Consider the following 12,285-nt stretch of genomic DNA (forward strand, 5'->3'; position numbering starts at 1 on the left):
CCAGATTTACACTGACCCTCTTTTATAAAGCAGTCTGTGAGAAGTGATTCGCGCAAACATGAAAGCATTGATGTTGATCATTGGGAATATTCCCTTCCAGGTTCGAATTTAGGAACATTAAAATGACTGCTGTGTTCGTTATTACACCCAAGAACAGAACACCACAATCGCTTAGACGCCATTCTGCTCCAGCGTATCAACAATGACGGACTATGATGACAGCTCGCTCAGGGCGGGGATGTGTGGAAACGCTGCTGTCAATTATCAATCGTGGGAGGGGCGTTCGATTTATTGACGTCACAAGATCGAACGGCTCAATTTGAGGCAGGGGAAAACATATAAAGAGATTAAAACAAAAACACTGGATGGATTTTTATCATTATATGATGGTTGTGTACAGGCACTGTCATGAATTCACGGATTGCTTAAAGTAGTCTTACAACGATTTATTAACAGGATTTGTCAAGAGCAGAGAACGGTGGCATCAAGCGTTTATCAACAATTTTACAACTGCCGTAAAACAAGCAGAGCTAAACAATACAAAAGCCAGTAGCGCCTCCTAGTGGAGCTTACTGCAATAATCATTTAAATCACATCACAGGCACTGCCAACACACATTTCAGTACAATCAACTTGTAAAAGTGCATGTACCATTATATGACCCCTTTAAACACAATATGCTCCCACCAGTCCTGAGATCTTTCTCACACACAATAACTGAAGCATAAGCATAGCCTATGCGCAGCCTGCAATGATGGCACTTTTCGTCCTCCTCCGCCTCAAAATCATGGTGATGTTTGGCGAACTTTGCATATATCGGAGAGCTAGCGTCAAGCATATTTCGCGTTCGTCCATCTGTGCAAGAGAATTTAACCCTTTAAGTATGCGCAATGTTTCAGATATATGGCAAGTGTAAACGCATGAATCAGATACAGTTGAAAGAACGTGTAAACGGAGGGTCAAAAAATCAGGTAACAAATCAGAATTGGGCATCAAGACCTGCAGTGTGCCTTATTTTCAGAACAATTTAACTTTTTAAATGTATTAATTTAAACTAATTATTAGGCTATAATTTTTACCATTTTTATGCCTTCCCTGGTATGCTCTGGCGCCCCCCTGGGGAGGCGCGCCCCACACTTTGAAAACCCCTGCACTGGAACAAGCTGGTTGAGAACCCAAACGCAATCTTTAATTATAAACACTTAATCAAACATAAAACAAAGGCATGGCATGGCAAGCCATGAAACCGAAACAAGAACAACGACAGGAAAGCTTGACAAGAAACATTCAATACTCAACAAAGACACAGGGCAAACATGAGGGTTTAATAACTAGGACTAGGATTTGATCAGGAAAAACAGATCAAATTATTTATAATATTTGAGCAGTTGGTGGCTCTAAAATTCACAAGGACATGATCCCAAGGTCAGGTTTGGGCCTTTCAGGTTTAAATACACTGAAGCATCGCTAATATACAGACTTACTTCCTGTTTGATTCACTGTCAAATTCATGAATATGTTAATGAAAATTATTATAAAAGGTTTTCAGCTTGAAGATTATTTGATTTTGGTAAACATTACTACATTTTTTGTAAGTAAAAGATTGTAAAACGATAAGTAAAGAGATGATGGGAAATCTAGCTGGGTGAAACTGGCACCGTCAAGTTAATTGATTTCACATTGTTGTAAAACAAAGTTTAAATATTAGTGAAGTTTTGATCTGTTGCTGTCTGGAATCCAATATATCTTTTAGAAAAATGTTTCCTAAGAGATTAGATTTCCTGAGCTGAACTGCATTTGTAAGTGCGTCTCTTTCAAAAGACGATGATCAGAAGAGAGTCTGTTTAATGATTATATAATAACCGAACACACAGATCAACACTTCAGTCAACAGCTCATTCTGCTCTCATGAAATGTTTCTCTGTGAGTCTCATAGATAACATAGGGCCATAGCTCAGGCTCTTAGCCAATTGAACCTCTCTCTGCCTTATTAGGAAAGTACATGATTTATTATAGGGAAAGATCATAAAAATGAATAAAATAATGAATAAAAAACAATTTCCATTACAGGGAACAACAGCTGGAGAGTACCAACTCCACATATTCACAGAATATCTCTTGAGGGCCATCCCCAGGCACGCCTCTGTCTGCTCTTTGAGGCCAGGGTGATATAAGGCACACAGGGACTCATCTGGGCAGTGCACCATGCGATCTAGACGGAGATACTCATGGGTGTTATCCTCAGGTGAACAATCAAACAATAATGAAAATGCAAATCCATTTTATCATGTTTGAAGATCACATGAAGCAACTTTGGTGAACATTACTCAAAATCGGTATAATCAATTACACCATGATGTAAGAAATCAGAAGGACATTTGGTTAATAAAAAGTTAATATTTTCTGGACGTTTTGAACTGTTCTTGCACCTAGTGGAGTTTGGCAGCTAAATATACTGTATCTCCCAGAGGAAAGAGCTAAGAACATGTTTCCTAAGAGATTTCCAGAGCTGAAATTTTTTATTTGTTTTAAATATAATTATTTTGAAGTGTTAGTGCTTAATGTAACACTATCTAATGTAAATGATACATCCCACCTGACATTTGTACTGGCTACTGTATACAGGCCACCAGGGCACCATAAAGACGTTATCAAAGAATTTGCTGATTTTCTATTAGAGTATCTACTGACTGCAGATAAAGTCCTAATTGTTGGTGATTTTAATTTACATGTAGATAACGAAAAAGATGTATTGGGATTGGCATTAAAATACATTCTGAACTCTATTGGAGTTAGAGAACACATGTCACGACCTAATCAATGTGTATACTTAATTTAGCCAAGTCTGCGAAGTCGACTCCGTGTTACAAATATGTTAGACCTATTACTTCTGCCACTAAAGATTGCTTTATTAATAATATTCCTGATCAGTTTAATCTCTTCAGCATCCGAGATAGCTTAGAAGAACTCGATATTGCGACAGAAACTTTTGACTCTCTCTTTTCCAGCACTTTAGACACAGTTGCTCCTTTGCGCTTAAAGAAGATTAAAGAAAATAGTCCAACGCCATGGTACAATGAGCACATTCAGGCCCTTAAGAGAGCAGCCAGAAAAATGGAGCACAACTGGAAGAAAACAAAACTATACGTTTTTCGCATTTCATGGAGAGAGAGCACAATTGCGTTTTCTTTTTAGAAAGAAATGGTATCTGCGAGGATTTTAAGTCAGGATTTAGACCGTACGATAGTACTGAGACAGCTCTCATTAGAGTCACAAATGATTTGCTCTTATCATCAGATCGTGGTTGTATCTCTCTATTAGTGTTACTCGATCTTAAGTGCTGCATTTGATACCATTGACCACAACATTCTTTTAAATAAAAAAAACTTAATCATGTAATAACCTAGAATACTGTCTAACACTTGATGGCTGCTCTGTCAAATCTTCGTCATCGGTTAGGAACCTGGGTGTGCTTTTTGATACCAATCTTTCATTTGAAAGTCACTTGTCTAGTATCTGTAAAACGGCATTTTTCCATCTTAAAAATTCATCTAAATTACGTCATATGCTCTCAGTGACAAATGCGGAACAATTAGTTCATGCGTTCATGACATCAAGACTAGATTATTGTAATGCTCTACTGGGTGGTTGCCCTGCACGCTTAATAAACAAACTACAGCTGGTCCAAAACGCAGCAGCTCGAGTTCTTACCAGAACCAGGAAGTATGACCATATAAACCCGGTTCTGTCAACACTGCATTGGCTCTCTATTAAACAGCGCATACATTTTTAAATATTGCTGATTACTTACAAAGCACTAAATGGTTTAGCTCCCCAGTACTTGAGCGAGCTCTTAACGCATTATAGTCCTTCACGTCTATTGCCATCTCACAATTCCGGCCAGATGATAATACCTAGAATATCAAAATCGACTGCTGGCGGTAGATCCTTTTCCTATTTAGCACCAAAACTTTGGAACAGTCTTCCTACCATTGTCCAGGAAGCAGACACACTCTGTCAGTTTAAATCTACACTAAAAACACATCTCTTTGGCCTAGCATACACATAACACATTACAGACTTCTATAATTCAATGTTAGGCTGCATAGATTAGGTCAGCCGGAACCGTGAACACTTATCATAAATCCTGATGTACTTGTTACATCATAAAAAGGATGGCGTCTACGCTAATATTAGTCTCTCTGTTTATCCCTAGGTCCGCCGGATCCAGGCAGTATCCGGATCTGATGAAGGACCTGCAACTGGACACGACGACAACGCAGTCCTGAAGTGTCAACTAGTCTCTCTGCTCTGTGAAGGCCTCCTTCTCTTTGTAGATACAACGATAAAACAGATAAAACGTTGTCGGGATAATTCCGGTTCATGTGGTTATGCGGAAGCGATAAATAATTCTGTATTATACATTTTTAAGGCCAGAGAAGTAGTTTGTTGAGGGTTGGTTTGTAAAGAAGGACTACACGCCTGTGCACATATATATTCAAATGCGCATACCTATGGAATAAACACGTGATGCACGAAAATGTGAACATTTTCGGGGGTTTGTGTTTTTGAGGTCTGCACAAAGATAACCTTTTTCTTTTTTTTTCAAGGCTTGCACCTTGAACCCATTTCAGAGTTTGCGTTCTCGAGCAACCAGGCACTGTTTTGTGCAGATGAGCGGGCCAGATTGTGTTGAGGGTTTTCTGTTAGAACGGTGTCTTGTTAGCGGCCCCTAAGTTAATAACTAATGGTCTTTGCAACGGAAGTGAATCAATCAATCAAAACTAACTTTAGCTGGACAATAACTTTATTCTAGAGCTGCTCTAAAGCCAAAACAATCTCTGTTACTGTCATTTCCTATTATCACTGTAAAGCTGCTTTGAAACAATCTACATTGCTAAAAGCGCAATATAAATAAAGGTGACTTGACTTGACTTAAATGCATTTATAAGAGTCATCTATTTTTAAAGCAAGATGATCAGATGAAAATCCATCTTATAATTATATAACACAACACACAGAATTCCCGACAACACTTCAGTCAACGGCTCATTCTGCTCTCATGAAATGTTTCTCTGTGAGTATCTTGCTCAAGTCCACTATGATCCTGTTCTTCTAGATCTCTGTTACCTGCAGGAAATGGATGTGATCCTGTGTGTGTGAAAGCTGCTCCAGCTCAGCGTCTCTCCTCCTCAGATCATTGATCTCCTGCTCCAGTTCCTTCAGTCGTCCTTCAGCTCGACTCACTGCAGTCTTTTCCTGATCTCTGATCCGCTGTGTCGCCTCAGAGCGGCTTCTCTCAATGGAGCGGATGAGCTCAGTGAAGATCCTCTCACTGTCCCCCACTGCTGTCTGTGCAGAGCGCTGTTACACACACATCACAATCACACAGTGAGCTTCAGTGAGTCCTGACTGAGACGTCTCAAACTTCTCTTCTTCTCCAGACTCGCCTTATGAGACGCCACAGCCTCTCTCAGCTGCTGAAGATCTTTCTCTCTCTGCTGGATCCTCTGCTGGAACGACCTCTGCGTCTCCTTCAGCTGGTGCTAAAGGACAAACCAATGACAGGAGAAAATTCACATAAATCATCAGGTAAACAGATATGAATCCAATATCGGTATCTAACTATAACTATCTATTTAGCTCAATAAAATATGTAAGAAATGATAGTGCTGATGATTTTTTCTTGGATATGAGCGAGAGCCTACAGTGTAAACGCACACAGCGAATGCAAATAAATGCAAACAAATAAATCTCCTCAAAAGATTCCGTTTGCAATGGCAGAAAGCCTCCTTCATGCGACACACATACAGTAAACCCAAGTGTCATTTACTCTGCAGTGCACCAAATTAATAAAAAAAACCTAAATATATTGATTGTGTTCTGGTCTCTTTCAAACATTTGCTCGGTATCTCACTATGGGAACTCCTCTGGTGTGACAGATCCTGGAAGGACCAATAACTCCACATCTTTCATACTGCATACTGCGGACGGTGGTCCCTACCTTCATTCACGATATCTTTCCTGTGAAGATCAAATCGAAGCTATCCTTCAGCAGGGCCCGTTTCTGAAATAGTTGTTTAACTGTTCTGAGACGAGCCGTCAAGGTATGTCACTGAACGCAGCTGTTTTGCTAGCGGGACTTTTCACTTTAACTGTGATTTATTTGCTTTGTGTATACTAAGAGAATTAACATTTTACAGCTAATTCTCTTAGATAGTCCTTCCGAAGTGGTGAGCTTATATATTATCTTTATGATGGCAACTGCTAGTTCTGCAAGCGGTGGACCGAAAGCAGAAACTTTGCATCCGTGTGTGTGCGGGTCATTGATCCCCGACCAGTGTTGTGTACTTTGTAACGCGTTACAGTAACGTAACTACTTTTTTCGGGTAAAAAGTAGTGTAACGCGCTACTACTGATAATTTGGTAACGAAACGTAGTTCCTTTTTCAATTCGGCGCAACGTTACTTTTCCCAGGGACAGATTATCTGTCCCTGGGATTTGACAGCGATCTCCGTCATTTGACAGATTTGACCGCGATCGCCATCTCCGTAGTGAACGCCCCAGAGAGAAATGCACTGGATTACATAATCAGAGAGTAGCCTATTTCTTTTCGTTTTGAATTGTTTCGTTTAAAGACATTTCAAGCTTAAATTCAATACGCTGAGTTTCGGTTAATTTATGATGAGATGCTCCAGTTCACGTGCAACGCAAGTGACCGCGCCGGCGCTTCCATGATTATATTGTCTGCAATATTTGCTTCTTATTTATTAAATCCAGGCAATTGGTTGATAAAAAATTGATTAAAATTAAGATACAATTTATACAAAACGAAATTCGCTTTAAAGAAAGGCTTTCTTCAAAACAAAACTTAATGAAGTGGTCAAAATCATGTCTGATTGACTCAATGTCTCCCGATATATTGCGCATCCATCTTACTCGCGCTGTTCACTTTTCATAATCAGCATAGATGGAAAAAAAAATAGCATTATAATATTTTAACAAATATGAAACTAAATGCGCTTATTTAATGGCTACAACACGTAGGCTATAGTAGGCCTACAGACTCTCTATTTGTATATTGCTGCACATTCATTTAATTCTGAATTTTGCACACATAAGTTGAAAGGCATTTGTTTACGTGCAAAACATATCTGCAACATTTATCAAGTTCACGGATAATTGTGCGTGCATTTATTAATCATTATGATACTAAAATCATAATAAAGTAGGCTGTACTATGTACAAAAAATCAGATGAGCCCAGAATATGAACGCAACGTGTTTACTTACACGTTAAGCATTTTCCTCCCATAGAAAACCACTATAAGAACGCTTAATTTGGCTTAATGCAGATTATGTCGAAATAACAAGATAAGTTTTCTTTTTTTTTCTTCACCATGCGGTTCAGGACTTCCATAGAATACAGCTTGAATATAATTACTTCCAGAAATTATTTTTGGGGGTGCTAACGGGGTGCTTTGGTCTTTCTTTCTAGCCCCTCCCTAGCGCCGCCCATGCATATGCCTATCCATTAACGGGCATTTCTTCATAAATATTCAACATTTTGATAAATGCATTATGCAGTTATGGCATTATATAGGCCTATGGCATTATGCATTGTAGAACTTTATGTAGGCCTACACATTTAGGAACAGATATTGGGTTCTGCCCAAAGTCAAGCAACATAAAAGTAACGTAAAAGCAACGAGTAACGTAAAAAGTTACTTTCCATATGGGGTAACTAAGTAAAGTAACGGATTACTTTTTTAAAGAAGTAACGAGTTACACTACTTTTTAAAAGTAACTTCCCCAACACTTTCCCCGACAAGGATCCTCATCCTTTGTGCATCTCTCATGCCTGGGGGTGAGACACATCAAGAATGCTAGAGAGAAGAGTGCGGGTCACGGCTACTAACAAAGGAGACCCCTGCCTTTCTCTGCCGCTCGTGGAGGAGACAAAACAGACCCCTCAGAAAAAAGTTATCTGATGATCAGTTGCCAAATGGATACTTTTAAAACGGTACCGGTGTCTAAACAGTGCCTGAACTGATACTTTAAAAAAAGAGACGGTGGATAACATTAAGAACAGCTTTTTTAATAGATTTTTTTTTATACTTCAATATATAAATATAAGTAAATGCAAAACAACAAATTTACATAACAAATTCACTATAAAACCTAAGCCACCTAAGTCAAGTCAAGTATATTTGTATAGCGCTTTTCACAATACAGATTGTATCAAAGCAGCTTCACAGTATTAAGTTAAAATAATAATAAACAATCAATAGTATTATTAATTGATTAAATTAAATTGAATATCCCCAACTGAGCAAGCCAATGGCAACAGTGGCAAGGAACCGAAAAACTCCATCAGATGACCTAATGGAGAAAAAAAAACCTTGGGAGAACCCAGGCTCAGTCGGGGGCCAGTTCTCCTCTGGCGATTATGAACTAGAGGCCGGATTTAACTGTAAGATTAAAAATATTATATGAATGCCTGGCTAAAGGGATGCGTCTTTAATCTAGTTTTGAACTGGGAGAGCGAGTCTGAGCAACGGACAGTATCAGGAAGGCTATTCCAGAGTTTAGGAGCTAAATGTGAAAATGCTCTCCCTCCTTTGGTGGATCTGGATATCCTAGGTATAACCAAAAGCCTTGAATTTAGTGATCTTAAAGAACGCGATGGATTATAGGGCGATAGAAGATCCGTTAAATAGACTGGAGCTAAACCATTTAGGGCTTTATAGGTCAGTAGCAATACCTTATAATTAATACGGAACTTTATAGGTAACCAATGTAGTGATGATAAAATCGGTGTTATATGACCATATTTTCTTGATCTAGTAAGAACTCTAGCGGCTGCATTTTGCACTAACTTTAGCTTGTTTATTGAGGATGCAGGACAACCAGCTAATAACGCATTACAGTAATGTAGTCTCGAGGTCATGAATGCATGAACTAACTTTTCTGCATCAGAAACTGATAGCATATTACGTAGCTTAGCAATGTTTCTAAGGTGGAAAAAGGCTGTTTTTGTAACATAAGAAATATGATTTTCAAAAGACAGGTTGCAGTCTAGTATGACATCAGGTCTTTTACTGTAGAGGATAAAGTAGCAGGACATCCTACTATGTCAAAGTTGTATTGTGAGAGGTTTTGTGGGCGTTTTTTTGAACCGATAAGTATTACCTCTGTCTTGTCTGGATTTAATAAAAGAAAATTACGCGTTATCCAATCTTTTATGTTTTTAACACACTCTGTCAATTTGGATAATTTAGCGTATTCATCTGGCCGTGATGAAATATATATTTGAGTGTCATCAGCATAACAATGGAAACTAATTCCATGTTTCCTTATAATATTTCCAAGTGGCAGCATATATATTGAGAATAATAGAGGGCCTAACACAGATCCCTGTGGCACTCCATAGTTTACTGAAGTCATGATCGATTTTTCTCCATTTAAATAGACAAAATGGTAGCGGTCAGATAAGTATGACCTGAACCAGCTTAATGCTTGTCCTTGAACACCAGTGTAGTTTTGTAGTCGATCTAAGAGTATTGTGTGATCTATAGTATCGAACGCAGCACTAAGATCAAGTAAAACTAGTACCGAGATACAGCCTTGGTCCGAAGCTAAAAGTAAATCATTTGTGATTTTAACGAGCGCAGTTTCAGTGCTATGGTGCGGCCTGAATCCAGACTGAAACTTTTCATAGATGTCGTTTTCTTGCAAAAAAGAGCCCAGTTGAGCGGACACAAATTTTTCGAATATTTTCGACATAAATGGAAGATTTGAAATGGGTCTATAATTTGCTAAATTATGTGGGTCAAGTTGTGGTTTCTTAATGAGAGGTTTTATAACTGCCAGTTTAAATGTTCTTGGAACATGACCTAAGGATAAAGACGAGTTAATGATATTGAGGAGAGGCTCTTCCACTACAGGTAACACTTCTTTCAATAGTTTAGTTGGTATAGGATCTAATAAACATGTTGTTGTTTTAGATGAAGTGATAAGTTTATTTAACTCTTTTGTTCTATGGTTGTAAAGCACTGTAATTGTTCTTGCGGGGTGATAATTGAGGCTGAGTTATAAGGCGCCATTGAAGATTAAACGTTTTCAATTGTGGTTCTGATGCTTTCTATTTTCTTAGTGAAGAAGTTCATGAAATCATTACTGCTAAACTGTAACGGGATATTTTGTTCAGGTGACGTCTGTTTATTCGTTAATCTAGCCACGGTGTTAAATAAAAACCTTGGAATGTTTTGGTTGTTTTCTATTAGTTTGCAGTGTTGGGGTAGTTACTCAAAAAAGGTAATTAGTTACTAGTTACTAGTTACTTCTGTAAATTGTAATGAGATTACTTTACTAGTTACTGCGTTTGAAAAGTAACTTCACTACTTATTACTTTACTTTCCCGTTTCTTAATTTATGGACAAATATCATAGCCCTATCATCACTTTGCCTGTCTACATAGTGTTTATTGTATAAATATATACAAAATGGCATGTAAAACCATATGAAAGAACAATATCCCTGTTTGCACAAGGAAATATATCTCACTGTAAAATCCACAAACAACAGGATAAAGGAGGCTATGGTGCGGTCATTTTAAAATGGGGTCAACACACAAGTTTTAAAACACAGGCTTTGGGAAACATGAGAATAAACTCTTCTCCTGAGAACAAAACAAGCTTTTTATTCGACTCATGGCAATAAAAATAAAAAATGAAGTGGTCAATGAAAAATAATAAAATAAAGGTCACTTTTACATTTTTGATCTTAATTTAAAATGCATTTTTCTTGGCGATTCAATAGTCGGCAGGGGAAGCATTCCTCTACAATGAACCCTGCAACAAGCCTGTTCATTTTGTTTTGTGTTACCTGCTGTGCTCCAAGACTTGAGAAGAGTTTTTGTAACAGCGTGCGCGGCGCCGAATCCGAGGATGAACGACTTCAAGAAGCCGAATCTGCCCGAGCATGTAGCCTACGTCTCACCGTGACCGCATCGGCACACAGTTTGCGTGTCTAAATCAGTTGCTTATGTTTACAAAATGAGCCTACAATAGCATAATAAGCATTTTTAATAGAAAGATCCATGTTTTATCAAATGTCCACGAAACTTAATGAAATGTTTAGTGAAATTAGAAACCATTTAAGAGATCGTTGATTTAGTTCTATAGTCTACATACATGTTTTTATATCCACATTTTGTTCTAATGTCACAAGTAATAATCTCAGGGTTTACTGGATTTTACGTACACGATTCTTTTTGTAGTGTTATTGGTGGTGATGTAGCCTACTAAAATAAACATCGTCACGTGTGGACCTTTCTTCTTCTCACCGTTGATTCCTGATGGTTAAGAGGACAATTACTCGAGTCGCCCCGTCGTTTCACAGAATAGTACAATGGCGAGCGCGTCGAGTATAAACGCCTCGTCCGTTTGGGGAGGTGCGCGTGCAGTCAGCGGAGACTCGCGCTGCAGAGACCCCCTGTCTCCGTCTCCGTCTCCATTTCCCTCTCTCCTTCGCACCGGCAGCTATGTCACTCAAATCGATCTCTATGGCAACGGTGCGCACGCACCACTAGACAGAACTTTACACACAAGCAAACACGGCTTGGGTAACGCAGGAAAGCGCGTTCCTATAGTATAGTAAAGTAGTGTAGTTACCGATATTTTTAGTGTAATGCGTTACTTTACTTCGTTACCCAAAAAAGTAATATCGTTACTGTAATCCGTTACTTTGTAACTCGTTACCCCCAACACTGTTAGTTTGCGGAGGTGCTCAGCCCTGGCTACTTTTAGGGCCTTTTTATAACGTGACATACTGTCTTTCCACGCGATTCTAAAGACCTCTAAATTAGTTTGTTTCCATTTACGCTCTAATTTACGTGTTTCTCTCTTTAGAACATGCGTAGTATTGTTGTACCATGGTGCTTTACTTTTCTCTCTGACCTTTTTTAATCTAATGGGTGGAACAATATCCAATTTTTTAGAGAGAATGGAGCTCATAGTGCTAGTTAGTTCCTCTAGTTCATCTGTTTGTTTGGGTTCAGGCAGTAGCTGAGACAGTTCAGATAAGCAATTTGAGAAATTATCTATGGTGGATGGAAGGATTGTTCTGCCTGGTCGGTAACGCGGCGCAGCATGACATATTACAGGAGTGCGTAATATAGAAGTTACCATGTAGTGGTCACTGATACCATCACTTTGCGGTATAATATCTATATGGGTTGGATCGGTTCCATATGATATAAATAAATCGAGTGTATGATTAAGAC

The 12,285-nt window shown here is 38.6% G+C and overlaps 1 protein-coding gene across 1 annotated transcript in view; it reads right to left on the reverse strand.

Annotated features, from left to right (window-relative positions):
• Window positions 1-12,285, reverse strand: part of LOC130070680 (tripartite motif-containing protein 16-like) — a 36,113-nt gene that overhangs the window by 4,198 nt on the left and 19,630 nt on the right. Inside the window, exons 2-3 of the mRNA XM_056235167.1 lie at window positions 5,451-5,546; window positions 5,131-5,364 (exon numbers count right to left, since the gene is read on the reverse strand). Of these exons, the coding sequence (XP_056091142.1) occupies window positions 5,131-5,364; window positions 5,451-5,546 (330 nt within the window). The remainder of the gene's footprint in view (window positions 1-5,130; window positions 5,365-5,450; window positions 5,547-12,285) is intronic.

The sequence above is a fragment of the Rhinichthys klamathensis genome, unplaced genomic scaffold (genome assembly GCF_029890125.1).
Source record: "Rhinichthys klamathensis goyatoka isolate OS25496 unplaced genomic scaffold, OSU_Roscu_1.1 h1tg000018l_1, whole genome shotgun sequence".
Classification (NCBI taxonomy): Eukaryota; Metazoa; Chordata; class Actinopteri; order Cypriniformes; family Leuciscidae; genus Rhinichthys; species Rhinichthys klamathensis.